Genomic DNA, 20465 nt, shown 5'->3' with positions numbered 1-20465 from the left:
GAGGAGGAAACTGCCGAACACTTGATAATGTTCTGTAGAGGGCTTCACCCTATAGTTCAGGATGATGTCACACAGTTTTTCAAAGCACTGGGGTTTAGGGACAGGGAGGGCAAAATTATTGCGTTGGTCAAAATATTAGTTTTGGTCGCGAGTGCCACAGCGCGGCGCTTGCTCAAAACTGAAGGCAGGGTGACTCCGCTGGCAACACGAGCGATTCGTCAGGCATCTTAATAAATGAGTCGTTGTCCAAGTTTAGTCGAGGCGTTCTTTAGCCACATCCACGGTGTAGGAACATCTGCTGTGTCAACGCCGCCTAGATTTCGTGTGCCTGCCGGATGAGCGCGAAACGCCGATCATCTATGGTGGGGCTGGCAAGGTTCCTTTTGGCGTTGCATAAGTGGTTGCCAGACTAGAAGGGTGGTTGTTGCCAGATTGCTGCTAAATTTGGCTGAACATTTTTTTTTGTAGTTGTGGCTTCTCCGTAAGAGTTTGGTGCTATCCGTGGTGCATTTTGCGAGTGCATGAGCGACGCTGGCCCTTTTAATTAACGGAATGAACCGAGCCTAGCAGAAGTCGAGCGCGGCGCTGCCGTGTAATTAAGAGACCATTTTAATTCCGTTTTAATTAACGGAATGAACCGCGCATTAGAGAATTCGTTTTATTTAAGGAATGAACCGCGCCTAGCAGAAGTCGAGCGTGGGGCTGCCGTGCAATTAGGAGGCCAATTTAATTAACGGAATAAACCGCGCCTAGCAAAAGTCGAGCGCGGCGCTGCTGTGCAATTAAGAGGCCGTTTTAATTAACGGAATGAACCGTCCATTACAGAAGTCGAGGCGCGTTCTCTTGCTGTGTGCGCAGCTGTGCGATTAAGATATCGCGTCTCAGTATTAGGGATGATGGGGAAAACTGAATAGAGTCGCAGGAGGTGATGCGCTGCCCCCTCACCCTTACTTTTCTTTTTTTTCCTCTCAGCTGATCGTGTCGCGTCGAACGCGCGCTACGACTGGGGGACGCTACGCTTCCCCTAGCTGTGTCAGCACAAGACATATCGTTCGGACTCGTATATACATGTGATGAATAAGCGTTCCAAGGCTGGTTAATTAGGGTATGTCGGATATGCTACAGCTATGTACGCCTGGACTCGCGAAATGCACCGCGGATAGCACCAAACTCTTACAAAAAAACCACAACTACAAAAAAATTTTTTAGCCAAATTTAGCGGCAGTCTGGCAACAACCACATTAAAGTCTGGCAACAAATTTATGCAACGCCAAAAGGAACCTTGCTGTGGGGCTGCCTACGTAAAGATAAGGGTATTTGTACATGGCCTTTGAGATCGGCAATTTTGACGTTTGCCACTAATTTGAAAGAATGCCTTGTATTAAAAAAGTCGCTTGGTAAATAACGGCTTCACTTATGTAGGGTTATTTATAATTATGTTTACGCCTTTTTAAAACCTTTTTACGTTATTTTTGTTGCATATAACTTCCAAAAACGTAAAACTTATTAAACCTATTACCAGCTGAACCTATTTAAGGACACCCCTACTCTAGTGTCGCCACTACTGCAGTTTCGACGACCGCCGCTTTTTAAGTGACCGCCGGTAATCCGGCAGGCACAAGAAATCTGGGAGGCGTTGGTATGGTTTGTGTACATTTGATGTAAACACGTTACATTGCGTAACGATACACGCTAGTAATCTCACCAGGTAGTTTGATGAGAAATCTCAGCCAAAAAGCAGCACAGCGTACTTTTGATGCGGTAAGCGTGTTTTCCCCGTCCATGCGCGTCTTTGCAGTGGTTAACAAGCGGCAAAGCTATCGAATTACATGCAATGTGCGAACACTTCCCTGACCCGAAACGTTCGACGAAACGTGAGAAAACGCCTGGTTGCTCTCATAAAGTTGCTTGCTGTCGACTTTTTGCATGCATGTCGTGAGACCCGTCTAATGTTGTTTCAGTTCGTTTCCTGCTTGGTGGTGGCATCGTGGGTGTGCACCGTCTACGCGGGACTCGCTGCGTCTCTGAAGCATCTTGAGCGCACATAGAGCAATGCAGAAGGAAGCCGACTACGCTGTCATACAGGAGAAGCTACGGGAGCTGACGCACGTCATTCAGCAGTGCCAGGTGAAATGTGGCAGTTTGTTCGTGTGTGTGTGTGACTCGAAGAGATCGGCTGTATATTGGGAAATGGTTATGTAGAAAGTTTTCTAACGTTAGTTTCGAGCGTAAATGTGTAGAAATTATTTTCACAGGTAGGTTCTAAGTAAATGTTCTAGCTGCTGCTGGTTGGCAAAACATGTTACTTTTGTGAAATTCAGTCAGGCAACGTGCACATCGGGATGTACGGCAAAACACACACTTTGGAAGAACAGTTGTGATTTTTACATTACCCCACATGCTCTTTTGGTGTTGCCTTGGCTATAGTATCACATGTTTTTAAAGTAGTAAAAACAACTATCAAAAGCTATTTTTCAATCTGGTGCCTGCTTTTTTGACCTTTTCATGTCCAATCAGCATTGGCCTGTTGCACAGCAGCGAAGATGCCCGAAGCTGTGCGCTGTAACAGCTGTGTACTGCTGTAAAGTTGTGCATCATTATATTTGCAGAGTGCACGTACGATCATGCCGCATCATGGTCAATGAGAGCAGTATACAGGCTGCAACACATTCAACAGGCCGCAAACTTTCAAAAATACAAACCTGCCATGTATAGAATACTCAGCTTGTCATGCAAAGTTTGTGTGTCCATTTGTCATCTTCAAGAGCCAGTTTATCATAAGCAAAGCTATAGTTTTCTTTCTCATTCATGAGAATCATGACCCTTTTCAGTGACCTGCAAGTTTGCTTTCAGAACTTCATTTGGATCGTAGTTTTATGCCATGGAATAAAGTATATGTCCTTACCTTTGTGGAACAACGAGACACCTACATGCCACTTTAACCGATTTTTTCTTCTACGGAAAATCTCTTTTCCACATCAGCTGTTGCAATCAGTGCAACACTAAGATGCTGCTATTTCACCTAAGTCAATCTAAGCTGAAGAAAAATTGTTTTACAGTTACAGTAGTTTCAGAAGATGGCAGGTACTACGACAATATCTTTGAAATTAGCTCCATTTTTTTTTGACAGAAGCATCTGAATTTTTGTCACATTCGTATAAAAAACCTGTCATTAAATATGCCAGATAGTGTTCTAACATAATGATGTTATAGTGAAGTAATTCCAACTCTCAGTCATCCTGTGTTTATGTAGATTTGTTGAAAGAGCACTGACATCAAATTTCAAGATTGAGATGTGCCCATCATTCGATCACTTGGTGTGCATAGGTCTTCTTGGCCAAATTTGAATTGCATCCATTGCATCGAAGTTATTTTATTTCGAAGTCAGCATAAAAAAGCTAAAGAGAAAAAACAAAAAATAGACTGCCCTGCGATATTGACACTAGTGCTACGTGTTTGGTGTGATACATTCCACAAATACCATCCTGAGTGGCGATACGGTAGTAACGATGACGTCGACGATCTCTGAGTGTGTTTGGAGCCGACTCCCAGCCATGCTCTCTCTAGTGGCTCTCATTGCTGTTTGAAGCGTGCGTGTGATTAATCGTGTCGCATCGACCGATTTGCGTTGTGCTCCACCGTGTGTGAGTACGATCATTCAGAGCCACAATACGTGCCAGATTGTCAGGGAGTCATGTAGTGAGAACCTGCACGTCGAGGTGCCAAAAAAGCAAAAAAGTGCATGGCGTGGCTTGGAAAAGCAAGAAAATGCTTTTCCAAGCCACGAACCCAATTGCAGCCGGTGGGTTGACTTCGTACACGCCGTTGGACAGAGGGTCTGGACGCCTGTGAAGAACAGCTGCGTTTGCTCCCTTCACTTTGCGACGAGCTGCTACAGGGTAAATCCTGTGTTGGCGAACCAGTTGGGTTTCCCTGAGAGTACGAGGCCTCTTCTCGAGGTCGGCGCTATTCCTCCCGTGTGCCCTGTTGCAGCGAAAAGCAGCGATTTACTCGGCAAACGTCCGCGACATGTTAAAGAACCCCAGGTGGTCGAAATTTCCGGAGCCTTCCACTATGGCGTCTCTCATAATCATATGGTGGTTTTGGGACGTTAAACCTCACATATCATGTTGAGTCGTGCAGAGGATAGATATCCGTTGCCGGATTAGCACACAGTTGTTGCTTTATATGGTCAAACAAGCATTGCAAGCAAGTCGAGAAGTTGGGCCCTAAACCTAACACCATCATCATGGAAAAAAGGGGGGGTAAGGGTTGGGGGGGCATGTAGCAGTTAGAAAATTTCTTGGCCGTCTTCAAACCTGCGCAGAACGCTGCTTAAGTCACTTTCACCGCAGTACATTGTTGTCCTGTGAAAAAGTTTCTTGTGACTTGGAAGGGGCTGTTAGCGCTAGTAACGGAACGCAGCAGATTTTGTTAAATTACTCATGCGCGGCGTATTTGTGAGTACTAGTGTGATTGGTGTTATGTTGCTGCTAATCATTTGGAGCAGTGAAGGACACCCCTTAAAAAAAAAAAAAAAAACCTTGTGCGCCATTTTTTGGTTTCTTTTTGGCAGAGTAACGTTTGAATTCGCAGAGTCTGTCGAAGAATTCCGCAGGCATGGCAAATGCTAATGTGGACTTCATTGTTTGCTCAGTGGCGTAATTCAGAATACTATTTTTAGTGAAATAGCAGGGCTCATGTTCGCCATGCACGATTTAGGTAGGCTGAATGTTTTCTACATATATTTTCTTAAATATAAGCCTCCTTTTTTGTAATGCTCCAAGTTTGGATTTTAGGGCTTCAAAAGTAGCATTTTGCTGCTCCAAAAATTGCTCCAAATTCTATTTTGGCTGTTGCACCCCTAAACATATCGGTGCAGTGTAATCACAGTGTCACTTCGTCTGTGCCCACAGGGCATCTTTTTTGGAATAAAAAAATTGGCCGCAATTACCATTGCTCAGTCTTGTTAAGGTTTGCATATTCTCTACAAACTAATCTAAATGTATCTCGCGAAGTTGAGCGCAAGCATGCATTTGTTTTACTAATTAAAATGTAGGTTTTATTTTTACAAAATACAGTTTCAGTTGCAGGGAGGGCTACTGGTTGTTGTAAAAACCAACACACCTCTTGAACAAAACCACATAGAGACGTCACTTTTGCTGCAGCACAATTGTAAATGTCCGTGGATTGTTGAAATAATAAAAAGTAGAGTTCACTATTTTTTTAAAACACCGTTATTAAGGGTAGATAGATAGATTTGTGGGGTTTAACGTCCCAAAACCACGATATGATTATGAGAGACGCCGTAGTGGAGGGCTCCGGAAATTTCGACCACCTGGGGTTCTTTAACGTGCACCCAAATCTGAGCACACGGGCCTACAACATTTCCGCCTCCATCGGAAATGCAGCCGCCGCAGCCGGGATTTGAACCCGCGACCTGCGGGTCAGCAGCCGAGTACCTTAGCCACTAGACCACCGCGGCGGGGCCCGTTATCAAGGGTGTCAACATAAGTTACTCAACCAATAAATTAATCAAAGCACAGACCATTTGAAAGGGCCGAGCTCATTGCTAAGCCAAATTGTGGATAATGGTGCCAAGGAATAATTTCCTTGACCTCTTAAAAAGTGGGCAGATATTCAGAGACAACACCAGTCGAGGTAGTGGAAGAAGGGCCGGGTGTGTAGTGAAGCAGGCTTTACAGGAACAGCTGTCCTACGAAGGCCTGTTTCTCCTCTGGTTCATCCCAAATGATGCGTTGTAGAAGGGTATACTTTCATGAGTCGGTGGGACATATATGTGTCCCACTTATCTCTATCAAACCATTGTCTTCTCTTGGATTATATTGATTTTGTCATTTTTCTTTGTAGTTTGTATGTATATATAATACAGCTCGTGTTTATAACATTGAGTAAAAAAATATAGCCAAACTTACAAAGGGTAACGTTTTTTGCTTATTTGTATAATGCACAGGCTGCAATAATACAATCTCATCACAGTGGCTGCAGAACTACAGGAGGAGTTTTATTAAAGGTTAGCCACAAACAGCTGTATTCGACAATAATGTGAAATGCGGAGCTCTCTTTCATAGTAATTTTTTTAATTATCCAAACTGCTTAGTTGATACAGACACTGTTGCATTGGAAAAAAATAATGAGTCAAGTGTTGTTTCATTCAGAATGAGCTCAGCCCACTCAACCAATGGGTGTCCTTTGGGAAAAGGCATCACGACCGAAACGTGGCAGTCTCGATCAGGTATCTTGCCTTTTTTATGAGGCAATGCATTCAGTGTGTCCCCGTCGCGTTGATCTAGGGGCTAAGGTACTTGGCTGCTGACCCGCAGGTCACTGGATCGAATCGCGGCTGCGGCGGCTGTATTTTCGATGGAGGCAAAAATGCTGTAGACCCGTGTGCTGAGATTCGGGTGCACGTTAAAGAACCCCAGGTGGTCGAAATTTCCGGAGCCCTCCACTACGGCGTCTCTCATAATCATATGGTGGCTTTGGGACGTTAAACCCCGCATATTAATCAATGCATTCAATGTGCACAATGGGGTTGAGGGATCACAAGGTTATTGCGACAAGAAAATAAGCAGGGGTAACGAGTCATGTCTATGTAGTCACTGCTTTGCAGTTCCAATAAAGAAGTAATAGAACACTCCTTGAAAAATATTGGCCTGGAAATAATGGAAACAGTTTTTAGTTAAGGGCCTTCTCTCTAGGCATCAACCACTGGCATGTTTGGGCTGTTTTCTTGAAATCTGTTTCCAAACCAATATCGTTCTATGTTGCATATAATTTTAAATCATTACTGATTCTTTCTCTTAATATCACTGTTATTCTAGCACATACGTATCAGCATCAGTATCACTTATTCTGTAGCAGTCTTAAAATTTCAGTTGTAGCATATTTAATAATTGCCAATTTCTTGACCAATCCTGTGGAAGTAGAAGAACAGTAACAGCCTGCTGATAGAGTGCAACCTCTTAAGTGTATTTACAAGAGAAAGAATTCTCGAATACGTACTGGCGAATTTAGGCTTTCTGTGTAGCAATGTTTTAGATCGGGCTAGTTGGTGAAGATCCATAATAGCTTACAGCATACTCTGGTACACAAAGAAAGAAGAGGGGAGACATCTTCATGTGTGTTCTCTTCTATGTTTCTGTGTAGGCCTGTGTTTCTAATGGTAGAAGTGTAGCATTTGCTTCTGTATGTCAGCTATGCTACTGTGCAATGCACATCTTAATAGGACTCAAGCACTGACCAAAACTTGTTGCTCTATTGTATTCCATTTCTCTCCGATTAGGCATACATGAAAGTGGTTTAAAGGCGAAACACTTTATGGATTTGGAAGTTGTATTCTATTGTCGTCATCATTTGGTGTAACGCATGCAAAAGCACTTATAGCCAAAGAGCATTGAGCCAAGGAAAAGTCCAGTGCGGGCGTCTTGATAAGCACTTTACGAGATGTCGTATGTCATTGGCAAAGCCACGGGTTAAAGTTGGAAAAGAGGATTGGGGGATACATTTGATGGAAGCTGCTGTTTCAGTTGTAGGAGGACCTGCCCCGGTGGTCTAGTGGTCATGAGATGAAATCCCAGCTGCGGTGGCCAAAATTTTGACAAAAATGAAAGTAGATAAAATGTTAGATTTAGATGTCCATTAAAAAACACCAGGGGGTAAAAAATGCCGGAGTCCTCAACTATGCCTTTTCTCGTAATCATACCATCATCATCATCAGCCTGACTACGTCCACTGCAGGACAAAGGCCTCTCCCATGTTTCGTCAGTCAACTCAGTCCTGTGCTTGCTACTGCTATTTTATACCCACATACTTCTTATTCTCACCTGCCCATCTAACTTTCTGTCTTCCCCTAACCCACTTGCCTTCCCTGGGAGTCCAGTTAGTTACCCTTAAGGACCAGTGGTTATCCTGCCTATGTGCTACATACCCGGCCTATGTCCGTTTCCTCTTCTTGATTTCAGCTATGATATCCTTAACCCCGGTTTGTTCCCAGATCCACTCTGCTCTCTTCTTGTCTCTTAAATTTACACCTACCATTTTCCTTTCCATTGCTCGCTGCGTGGTCCTCAATTTAAGCTGAACCCTCTTTTTAAGTCTCCGGGTCTCTGCTCCGTAGCTAAGTACCGGCAAGATGCAGCTGTTATATACCTTTCTCTTCAGGGATAGTGGCTATCTACCTGTCAAGATTTGAGAGTGCTTGCCAAATGTGCTCCACCCCATTCTTACTCTTATAGTTTCTTCAACCTCGTGGTTCGACTACGTGGCTATTACCTGTCCTCAATAGACTTAGTATTTTACAACTTCTAGTGTACTTTTACCTATCTCGAAGCACTGCTCTTTTCCGAGATTGTTGTACATTACTTTCGTTTCCTGCAGATTAATATTAAGACCTACCTTTCTGCTCTCCTTGTCTAACTCCGTAATCATGAGTTGCAATTCGTCCCCTGAGTTACTCAGTAATGCAATGTGATCGGCGAAGCGCAGGTTACTAAGGTACTAGGTACTCTCCATTAACTCTTATCCCTAACTGTTCCCCCTCTAGGCTTCTGAAAACCTCCTGTAAGCACGCGGTAAATAGCATTGGGGAGGTTGTGTCCCCCTGCCCTACACCCTTCTTGATTGGTATTCTGTTGCTTTCTTCATGAAGCACTATGGTAGCAGTTGATCCCCTGTAGATTTCTTCCAGGATGTTTATATATATATTTCATCGATGCCCTGATTCCGCAGTGTCTGCATGACGGCTGATATTTCTGCTGAATCAAACGCCTTCTCGTAATCTATGAAGGCTATGTATAGTGGTAGGTTACATTCTAAGCATTTCTCTATTACCTGATTGATAGTATGAATGTTTTCGGTTGTTGAGTAGCCTGTTCGAAGTGCTCCTTGTTCCTTTGGTTGATTGAATTAGAATGTTTCCTTAATTTTGTTAGCAATTACCTTTGTAAATAGCTCGTATATGACAGAGAGCAAGCTGATTGGCCTGTAATTTTTCAAGCCCTTGTCATCTCCTTTCTTATGAATCATGATGATGTTAGCATTCTTCCAAGATTCTGGTACTCTTCTCGTCAGGAGACACTCTGTAAACAGGCTGGCTCGTTTTTCTAACACAATCTGTCCTTCATCTTTCAGCAGACCTGATGTTACCTGATCCTCACCAGCAGCTTTGCCTCTTTGCACGCTCTCCAAGGTATTTTTGACATCTTCTATCATTACTGGTAGGGTGCCATCATGGTCACTGCTAGTTTTTATAGTAAGGTTGTGTTTGTTTTGGCTACTATACAGATCTCTGTAAAACTCCTCCGCTATTTTAACTATCCTATTCATATTGGTAGGTATTTTGCCTTCTTTGTCGTTTAGTCCAAACATCTGATTTTTGCCTATTGCAAGTTTGCTCTTCACTGCTTTGACGCTTCCTCCATTCTTCAGAGTGTGTTCAATTCTCTCCATGTTATACCTTCTTACATCTGATACTTTACGCTTATTGATCAACTTCGAAAGCTCAGCCAACACTATTTTGTCTCTTGTACTCGAGGCTTGTCATTGCGTCAACGTTAAGGCTGGTTTCCTCAATAAGAGCCAAGTACCTGTTCTGAAGCGAGACCTTGAATTCCTGTACTTTCCCTCTCAGTGCTAGCTTATTGATTGGCTTCTTGCGTATTAGTTTCTGTCATTCCTTCTTCAAGTTTAGGCAAATTTGAGACCGTACCATTGTATAGTCACTGCATCGTACCTTGCCAAGCACTTCCACATCCTGCACGATGCCTGGGTGTGCACTCAGTATAAAGTCTATTTCGTTTTTATTTTCGCCATTAGGGCTCCTCTGTGTCCACTTACGGTTCCCTCGTTTTCTGTAGAAGGTATTCAAGATCCGTAAATTATTGCGTTCTACGAATTCTACTAAAAGCTTCCCTCTGGCATTTATAGTACCGATGCCATAATCTCCTACTGCCTGGTCTCCAGCCTGCTTCTTCCCTGCCTTTGCATTAAAGTCTTCCATCAGTATAGCATACGGTGTTTTTACCTTGCTCGTTGCCAATTCTACGTCTTCATAGAAGCTTTCAACTGAAGCGTCATCATGGCTGGATGTAGGCACGTAAGCCTGTGCCACCTTCATCTTGCATCTCTTATTGAGTTCAATTACGATACCTATCATCATTTTATTAATGCTATAGTATTCCTCTATGTTGCCAGCTACATTTCTGTGGATAAGGAATCCCACTCCCAGTTCTCTTCTGTCAGCCAAGCCACGATAGCACAGGACGTGCCCATTCTGTAGCACTGTATAGGCCTCATCTATTCTCCTAACCTCACTGAGCCCTATTACATCCTATTTAACACTCTCTACTCCTTGAATAGTACAGATAGACTTGCTTCACTAGATAAGGTTCTAGCGTTAAACGTTGCCAAGTTCAGGTTCCAATGGCAGCTTGTCTGGACCTCGACATTCTTAGCACCCTCTGCTGCGTTGCAGATCTGACCGCCGCTGTGGTCAGTTGCTTCGCAGCCACTGATTGACGTGTGCATGTGGGAGGTATTGGCCGGGTACCGCAACAGGGTGGCCAATTCATCTCTGGTGAGGGAGTGCGTTGCTGGCAGTGGTCACTGGTGAGGCCGCACCCCTGGCCTCCTAATGCAATTTCATCATCATGCGGCTTTTTTTTTTTCATCCGGTTGGGAACTGCGTGGCACCCGGATTCGAACTACCGACCTTTTGCATACGAAGTTGATGCTCTAACCATTGCGCCATCGCTGGTACCCCATAAATTATTATTCATTGCAGGAGGAGCGAAACCGGAGCGAGCACAACCTGACCAACATCACCAAGACCCACGAGCGCATCCAGCAGGAGCAGAAGCTGTCGCCCTACTACAAGTCCAAACTTCGAGGTCAGTACAAGACGGCACTGCAGGATGCCGAGAGCGAGGAAGAGCTGCTTCGCAAGGCCCTCGACATCATCTTTGACATCCGTGCTGTCCGCAATGAACGACGCATTGCTGCTAAGAATTCAGGTGGGCACTTCTGCACTAGTGTATGGGCAGATCCATTCTTTCCTCTAGACTTTGTTTTTTTTTTTTCTTTTCTGAGGCAGTAAGGCATTACGAAAAATAGGAGCTTCGTTTGAAGCTTGTTTTCAGGTGCGGCACACTTTAGGGATCCATGTTGTTGTCCCTTGGCATAATGCAGGCACACCTGCATACATCGCATGTGGAATATTGAGCACACACTCGCTGCACCACGTCTTCCTCTTGTTCTTTGAGCACCTTGATGATGATATAATGTGTGCTATGACTAGGTGCAATAGATACCACATATAGAAGTTAAAAAAAGAAGCCAGCGGGAGAGAAAGAAGAAGCAAGAAAAATGGAAATACAGTAGTCGAATCTCATTAATCCAAACTCAAAGGGACCTATAAATTTTGTTTGAATTATCAGGAATACATGTGTGAGGTCACAACACATATTATGTCACACTGTGGCATGCAGTGTGTGTCACAACACACACTGCATACCACAACTTGTTCAAGTTAACTGCAAAAAGATAGCAAAGCCAAGTAGATGTAGTGTCACGCTCCATCTTAGTCATCTTCGCAACAAAATGGGATACATATGTGTTAGGGGCAAGAGAGACACCTGGCATCGCAGCAGACCATGTTGTTTCTCACTGACTACACTAGTGTTATTTCCGTAAATAAATAATGTGTTCTTCTGAGGGAAAAGAAGTGTTTGTTTCTTAGTGTTGTGAATAAATACCATATTTTCTCACACATAACCGGCACCAAAAACTGAAAAAAAAAAAAAATCACCTGAAAAGTGGGAGTGCGAGTGATATGCAAATAATCGGGAAGTAGAGGTTGGCTTCACAGCAATGCGTGGTCAGCCGTGCTGCTCGCATCTTCATCGGCATCGTCTAGTGCAAAGCCAATAAAAGCCAACACAAGCTATAGACAGATCCCCTCCGTAGCGTGTTTATTCACTTTTTGCATGCTTTGCTTGATTTGGTGAACAGTGTCACAACAGCAATTTGACAGCGTCTGTCTCTGGGTCAGGTGTGGCCAGTTTGCACCGTTGGTCAGCCTTGTCTGGTGAGGCACCATAAGTGGGTCTCGGTGACTATATTTCACCGCAAAAAAAAACAAAAAAAAAACGAGATTATAGCTGCTGCTGCGGAAGATATAGGCAAAAGAGCTGCTGCGAGGAGGCACAACGTGGACGAGTCCTGCATTTGTGACTGGCGAAAAAAAAGGCGTCTTTCGAAAGTGCATGCAAGAAGAAGCGAGCGTTTCGTGGTCCAAGGACTGGTGCGTACCCTCGCTTGAGACGCAGCTTGTTGGCTTTATTCAGGAGCGGAGCAGTCGGGGCCATGCTGTGTCAGAGGAGATGCCGCAAACGGAAGCGCTGAGGTTGACCAAAGAGATTAAACATCTCACGCGAGTTTCGTGTGAGCCATGGATGGCTTCAGCGATTTATGGCCAGGCACGGATTTTCGATGTGGCGGTGAACGACTATGTGCCAGCGGCTTCCCAATGCCTGCGAGGAGCGAGAATCGGCACCGTCAGCATTACGGCCATCACTTTTAAATGAAGTTCTTGTGTAAACAAGATTGTGACGTTTGGTAAACGAAATTGTGACTTCCCAAAACAGTATTTTTAAGCTAAGCATGCGGGTTATACACGAGGTTTTTTTTTTAATTTTTTCGGGGAGTTCAAAGTTAGGGGTGTGGGTTATATGTGAGAAAATACTGTAGTTCATTAAACTGTGATGCCAAATCTAAAATAAATAAAAAGTCAAATTAATAAATAATAAACTGGCGTGAGTGAGAATAGGTATAAGCATCAAATGCCCAGCAGCAAGATAGACTGTTTGGAGACGATGCTAGCCACAATCTTAAAATTGCTATTGTGCGTGTTCACAAGGGCCCACTGCACCATGTCACAACACACTGTGCAGTAGTCCTTATAGACCACTACATTGTTTCTTGTCACTGTGTGGGATAAATTTCGTGCGTTTCTTATCCAGCCATAACGAGGTGCTGGCCTGAAAGCTTACTGAGGCACAGTGAACTTGTTTTTATCTGAGCCTATCTTTAGTTATTGTCTCGGCCTAAAACGTTTTACACAGCATTGTGCTATGTCTCAGAAGCAGCAGACTACCCATGCTGCAATACTCCAAGGCCGTTTGCATTGAAAAGGTCGCACCGCCAAAAGATCACCGTTAAGTGTGTAGTGGCTTGGATATACAGTAAAACTTCATTAATTCAAAGCCAGTTATTTCCAAATTCTGCTGATTTTGAAATATTTCCGTGGTCCTGTATTTTTTAATGTACATCTGAGAGGATAATTTGAAGTGGCAATCAGTACAAGTCCGGTTCATTCAAAAAGATTGGGTGCCATCTGCCAATTGCCGATCCCGATTTCACTTTAAGTTCGTGGAAACGACGGTCTTTAAGTTGCAGTATCACTACATTGCATTGCCATAAGGCAATGCAATGTAGTGATACTAGTGAGTGGCAGCTTCACCCCCCTCCCCAGCCCTGAAACTTCTAGCGCAAAAAAAGGGGGGGGAGGGGGGAATAAAAAAAGGTCTCTTGGTCAGTCGATACGTGGGCCTGCAGAAAACAAAATGTGCTACACACAATACAGTGGTGACGCGCAGGCGGCATTTTACACGTTTCTCGCAACGTCAGCATGTCATGATTTACCCATTCTTTCTTGGATCGCAAAAAAATTTAATAAAGGGCAGTTTGGCGAGATTGGAGATGTGTGCGAACCTCTGATTGCCGGTGGCTCCAGCGATTTGCGCACTTGCACTGCTGGCGAAGTTCTTGCCTGCAAAGCCTACTTCGAAAACCAAGTTCAAAAGCTTGAATGATCATGTTTTCCAGCCAATACAGATTGTAAATTTCGTTTCACAAACCATTAATAAATTCTTTATTCTACCTGAGAGAATGGGCAAATGGTCACATCATGATGTGCTGATCGCGTGTCACTACTGTGTTGCTGTGAAGCATGTCTTGTTTTCCGCAGGCACATATTTTTCTTGTTCACTACAGCATATCCTTTTTTTTTTTTTCGGGAGCAGCAGTGAGGCCCTCCGTGCTTGCGGCAAAAATTAAGATTAGGTATTTCGGGAAAACATAACCGTTGGAGCCGCAAACTAGCCGGCACAGCAAACGATCAATCCTGATTATTTTGAATAATTGCAAGTTCCTAGCCTCCTATTTTTTGTATGTTCTGTCAATTCGAAAACTTGCTTAATTCGAAGATTTCTCGTGGCCCCAGTGACTTCGAATTAGCAAGGTTTTACTGTACAGTCGAATCCCACTATAACAAAGTCTGATACAATGAAAATTCCGCCACAACGAATAATTTTCGGTTTCTCGTGAGCCGCCCATAGAGAACAATTTAAAATATGTTTCTTCACATGAATACTTTTCTTGGATAATTCCACTTTAACGAAGCTTTCGCTGGTACTTTTACCACCTAAAAAAAGAGGAACTGGCCTAGGATTGCCGCGAAATTCACTACCAACTAGACTATTTCTCGTCGGTTCATGATATCCCGAGTGCACGGCCGCAGCACAGCAACTGTGTCTCAATCGGAGACACGCTTTCTGCCACCACACGCACATCCCGTTAAGTTTATCACCATTGAGATGCTCGGTGACAGCTTGCCCCTCAACCATGACGCTGCCGGTGGACTTGCTGTGTTTGTGGGCTGCGGCAGAATTGCGATTTACAATAACTCCAAGAACCCCCCGCCATATGTTTTGGGGAAATTGTGCACGAGTGTACTACGAACATGGACCCATGAAAATTTTTCAAAACGGTGCCATAATAGCGGACTTAAATGCATTTGATAATTGAAACTGCGTGATTCCTCCTTTCGCTTTCTCCTGTGCTACCCTCCATGGCATCCTCTCCCAAAGCGGCTTTGCCCTCTTGCCGAGCAACCCTCTCATGCTCCTCCTAATCTTGCGTGGAATACGTTGTCTCTGACTCGCTGCTCTAAACCCCATCTACTTTCAGTTGCCGCGACTCCGTACCTCTGTCAACTGCGTGTTTGTTGGTGAAAGGCGGCTGCTGTGCTGGCCTGTGCTTATACGAGGGTCGCCAACACAATGGACTCTAACGCATGCGCGCGGGCAATACGACGAACAAGAACAAGTAGCGCGGACAGAAGTTGCAGGCTCTTGCTCAACCAACCACAGCATATTTATGGCTAGTGTGGATATTTGAACGGCCCATCAGAGATATCCGTACGGTGTGTCACGCGCAGGCTCGAAAGGCCCAAAAAGCATGAGGGATTGTTTCTCTGAATTTTCGGTGCACTGGCGACTCATAGTGCTGCGGCATGTAGAATTGTTCATCGTGACAGCATTCTGCACATGAAGCATGTGTTTACTTGAAAAGTTCGAAAAAATATCGGAGGTGGTTTAGGGGCCCTTTAACAGGCGCAACAAAGGCAATTGGTATACTCTATACCAGCCTGAAACATTTTTCAGGTCATGTGAGACCTTATGAATGTAAGGAATCACAGCAGGTCTTAAGGGGGTCTAGTGTCTTCACAATCCCCTGTGATGTTTCTAGTGCATTTTTCCTGGTTGTTGCTGTGCACGTACTGTAAATTCCCAAGTTCCCTTTGGACAATTCGTACCTATTGTCTGTACTGTGTTAAACTCATTTGTGGTATTTCCTGTTGGCGATCTGGCTTACAATTATAAATATAAATCAACTTGCACATGGCACTCACCTATCAATGTACCCCGACAAGGTCATCATTTTGTGAACCAGGGCTACTTCAAAACTGTGTGAAGTACTACCAATTGTTTCAGTCATTAAGCATGTCAGCTCCGATTCACACTGCAGACATGTGTCAAGTGTGTCCTGGCTGGTTGCAGATGTCTACCAATCGTGGCTCTGCTTTATGTGGATAAGCAAGTTAACGAGCAACATTTTTGTCTCTTGTGTTGTGTAGACTGACAAGTGATGTTGCATTGATGAAATGAGCATTGCAATTACATTACCAGCTGTTCTTATGCAAATGACGCATCAGCCATAGTGTCCTTCTTAAATGTACTTCTAATTTTTGTGCTATGAAAGCAAATACAACAGTTACTGTGGCATGCAGTGTGCATTTTTTTTGTCATTGCTCTCACACAAAGGTTGGCAAACTCACTCATGAATCGACTCACACAGACTAATTCACAGTTAGATCTTGTTGTGAGTCTGGGTCTGAGCGAGTAATATTTTGTTGAGTCTGGTTGTGTGAGTGAGTGTATTTCTTTAGTGAGCTCCACGTAAGGTGGTCTGTCAGTTTGCTGGCATGATTGAAGAACTCTGGGTTGCACTGTGGCGTAACTGTCTCCTCACGTGTTCCAGGCAGCGTAGGCAGACGGAGCACATCTTTTTCAGAGCGTCCTAAGGAGGCTCTGCGCCGAGGAGCCCTCATGAAGATGCTGCAGCAGAATGCACTCACCCTGCCATTGTTCATTGGCCAAGAGGACGAGAAGCCACCACCGTTGTGCGGAGCCATTCCAGCAGAGCCGAATTACGTTGCCAAGGTAACACTCAATTGTTGCTCTGGTCTGTGATCGTTTTTTCAATCATTAGGTCTGCCTTGAAGGATAATCTTGCTTATGATTTGTATTGCTGTGTCTATAAACAAAAGAGCACAGTGCAAAAATGAAAAACCATAATCATCAGAAAAATTGTGACAAGCAGCTTAATAGGGCCTTCTGTATACATAGCCGACTCTGAGAAAGTGGCTGCAGTATTGGTAGTTCTGGTGACTTCACTCACCAGTACGGCGAGTTGTGATCACGTCCAATGCCAAAGCATACAAAATGGCCGTTAGTGCATCAGCCGCAGACTAATGGAATAGTCGTAATATTTTGCATGAACACGTAAGCTCATAAGATGTCACGTCGCTTAGAATCAAATCTAGCTTTTAAAAACATCTTGTAATTTTCAGGGCACACTCACATTTATCTGTGTGGTTTCTTGGCTCTTGAGGACACTTGACGAAAAAAATAAATTTGTAAATTTTAACCATTGTCTAGGCATATTTAGCAGGCATGAAACACAAAAGAATAAAAATATTGGCAAGGGTTTTTAAGTAACTGTTGTTGTTCAAGTGCTGCTTGTACATACTAGTCAATACTTCACTTCACAAGTACACAAGCAACTTGCAGCTCTACTGAACCTATGAGGCATACACAAAGCATATCATGACTCTGCAGAGAACAGCTACAAATGCTTATTGTGCCTGTTTGTTTGATGGCTTGTATGTAGTGTGGGAACATATGTCAGGTCAGCTTTGTGTGCATTATTGTAAGCAATATGAGCAGGAACATACAAGCGTGTGGCAAATATCCTCTAATTCAACGTGCAGCAATTCGCTGCCAAAACAATGTGAGAAGGTCACCACTCTTTTAACAACCACTCTCACCTCACTAATGTCAATACAAAATGGAAGGAGATTCCGTATCACCAACCGCTCGTGAGGGTCGAAAATGATGAGAAGTGTGGCAACCTGCTGCCTGTAGCTTGATGCAAAATACCATGGTTGATCTGTTCATCTGCTTCGTTGTGTATATGTGGTTAAGTTAGGTTGGGTTAGGTTTGTTTAGGTCAGGGTTGGTTTAGTTGGGTTAGGTTTTAAGTTGCGTTACGTTAGGAAGCCAAATTACAGGATGGTGGGAATAAAAAATAGTACTGCTCTTTGCTGTGTGTGGGATTCCAACCATCATAAAAGCCGATATGTGGTTTGAGTGACAATTGTTCATGGAAGAGAATTGCTCTTTCCACTGTATTTTTAACAGCCTCATCTGTCACAATTTATCTCGGGAGCGCTTGCAGCGGATGGAATAGGGAGAGAGACGCGAGTCTGCGGTAACATGGCAAACTCATTTTAATATTACACGAGATGGCAAACATTAACAAACCCTTAGAAATCACGTGAACAAGAACATAGACATAACAACTGGCTATCCCGTGTAACCGTAATTAATGCCGATCCAATTCAACTTTGATTATTACCGTATTTACTCGATTCTACCGCACCCTCGATTGTAATGCGCACTCCGTTTTCACGATGAAAAAAAAAAGTAAGACATTGATTGCAATGCGCACCCATTTTTCTCGTTGGCCCGCACGATCACACTACTCGAGAAAACGACTCCTTTCGGGAGCGTCTTCCGTTATGAGGTACGGGGGAAGCTTAATATGAGGTACGGGGGAAGCTTGTGCCTATCTGACATGCAACGGAGCATTGCCGTCACTCTTGTTTTACCGTGGCCCGATGTCAGCATGCAAACTTGCTTCGCCCCCTTCTTCTCGACGGTTGTGGTGCCTGGCATGTCGAAGTAAAGAGGCGTCTGATCGGCATTCCCGATTTGCCCAAGCAGGTAGCCGTTGTTGTGCCGCAAGTTTAGGACGAACCTCTGAAAACTGTGAAGTTTTTCTTCGTACTCCTCCGGCAAGTTTTCGCGCACGCCCGTTCGCTTTCGGAGGGAAAAGCCTTTCCTCTTCATAAAGTTAGTTAGCCAGCACCTGCTCGCTTTGAATTGGCTCGGCGTTAGCCCTTTTTCTAAAGCTAACTGCATAGCCCGCACTTCTGTCGTCACGCAGTTCTGTTGTCACGGGCCTCTGTGCCGCTCGCTGCTCAAGCACATACTCGACGAGCAGCTCTTCAATTTGCAGAAACCGACCCTGCTGTGGTCCACTGAAGCCTTTGCGTGAATGTTTGATGTCGACAATATTCTGCTTTTGTTTCCGCCAGTCCCACACGCACGTTTCGGGAACTCCGAACGACCGCGATGCGGCCCTATTTTTGTCTGTACCGGCACATGTGATGACTTTTCTTTTAAAAGCGGCATTGTGGTGCACTCGTTGAGTTTTTGGAGTCGGCCCTTCCATGCCGTCGATGCTAACGAACTCCTCAGCACATGTACAAAGTGCCGCACATGGGAAACACATAGGCAAAAATGGCCGATGCGCCCCACTGAAGCACGTAGGGGGCGGCTATTTTGGAAATGCCGATAGCAATAGAATGACCGTATTCGTTTTTTTTCGCGCTCGATTTTAACGCGCATGCTATTTATGAACTCGCTTAACGGGAAAAAAGGTGCACGTTAGATTCGAGTAAATACGGTAGTCCTAATTTTTCTCTAGCCAAGATGGCATCTCGGTGGTTACTGTCATGTGCTCCTGCAATACTGTTGAGCCCACATATAACGGCCCCACTTAAAAGAACTTTCGCTAAGAATGAACAATATCCGCATGACCGTGAAAATATGCATTGGTTTAATGGCACAAAATCGTACTTACAACGAACGTTTCCGAGCGCCGCCGATTCGTTACAGCGAACGGGGTTGGCGCTCTGCCGACTTTCTGGGAAACCACTTTCAACCACCGATCAGGCATCAGAGAGGTGCCCATACATTCTTATTGTTAAACGACGACCCTGCCTCCACGCCCCTCTAGTTGCCGCTCTTCCTGACTGCTTTTTGTCGCGCATCCCTCCGTCCTTTGTCCCCCCGCTACTCTGAGCAGCCCGCATTGCCAGACGAGGCCCGTGTTTTTACACTGGCACCGATTTTTCGAAGACTGGTCGGCCATCTCCCCTGTTTTTGATCGCTGGTACTGTCGTTGGCGTTGCCGGCCTGGAGTGACTAGACCATTTCCCAACATCGTCGGCCACTGACTGTACCCGATCATCTGCGTCTAGTGCACGCGCGTAACCTTTTGGACTGCAAACCTCGCACTGTGGTTTATTTAGGTAGAAGCCCAGTTCACAGTGCGACACATCACATAAGATTTGACCAAATACCATTAGGTCGTAAGCAACCTCTTGCCATTCATAGCCAGTGAAATACGGAATTTCTTACTCGACTAACCTGTTAAAAAGGCATACATAACGCTAAAAAAAACTCTTATCCGGCGTTTCAAATAAAGTTTTTTCATTCAATTCAAATAAAGTTTTTTCATTCATTCCATTCCATCCGCCGTTTCACGTTCCACAAATCGCAGCGACTACAGCAATTGCTTCAGGACACGAACCTCAGCGACCGTACTCCTAGTCAACTGTTGCGGCACATGCAACTAATGCGCCGCAAAACAACAAACAGCTTAGACGGAGCATTGTTTCAAGAAGTCTTTTTGCAAAAGCTGCTTTCAAGTGTTGGCTTGGTTGTCGAGGCGTCAGAGCAGAAAGACCTAGGTAAGTACCTGCCGTCGCCGAGCTCACCGATTGGCTCATAGTGGTTACCACGCCCACATCACTGGCAGCCGTGCAAGAACTTCAAAAAACGTGTGCAGATATTTCTTGGCTCACAGAGACAGCTTTGCATACAAGCAATTTATATTGGTAAACGCCTTCGTACGGCTAGCAGTATGTGTGTTTGTAAAATGCGTGTGTATGTTGTACACCTCGGCCTTCCGAT

General features: G+C 44.5%; 1 protein-coding gene across 4 annotated transcripts in view; it reads left to right on the top strand.

Annotated features, from left to right (window-relative positions):
• The first annotated feature begins 1443 nt into the window (after nt 1–1443).
• The window catches only part of LOC119175075 (SAGA-associated factor 29), a 34083-nt gene continuing 15061 nt past the window's right edge, over nt 1444–20465 (top strand). The window contains exons 1-4 of one of the 4 annotated variants that reach the window (XM_037426283.2): nt 1444–1639; nt 1962–2127; nt 10805–11033; nt 16402–16583. In XM_037426283.2, the coding sequence (XP_037282180.1) occupies nt 2053–2127; nt 10805–11033; nt 16402–16583 (486 nt within the window). In that variant the 5' untranslated portion in view covers nt 1444–1639; nt 1962–2052. Of the gene's footprint in view, nt 1875–1961; nt 2128–10804; nt 11034–16401; nt 16584–20465 lie in introns of all 4 variants that reach the window. The other 3 variants (XM_037426284.2, XM_037426282.2, XM_075894761.1) reach the window with 3 other exon arrangements.

Source organism: Rhipicephalus microplus, chromosome 5 (assembly GCF_043290135.1).
Source record: "Rhipicephalus microplus isolate Deutch F79 chromosome 5, USDA_Rmic, whole genome shotgun sequence".
Classification (NCBI taxonomy): Eukaryota; Metazoa; Arthropoda; class Arachnida; order Ixodida; family Ixodidae; genus Rhipicephalus; species Rhipicephalus microplus.
The sequence above is the reverse complement of the archived record's forward strand: the minus strand, read 5'-3'. Positions and strand labels throughout refer to the sequence as shown.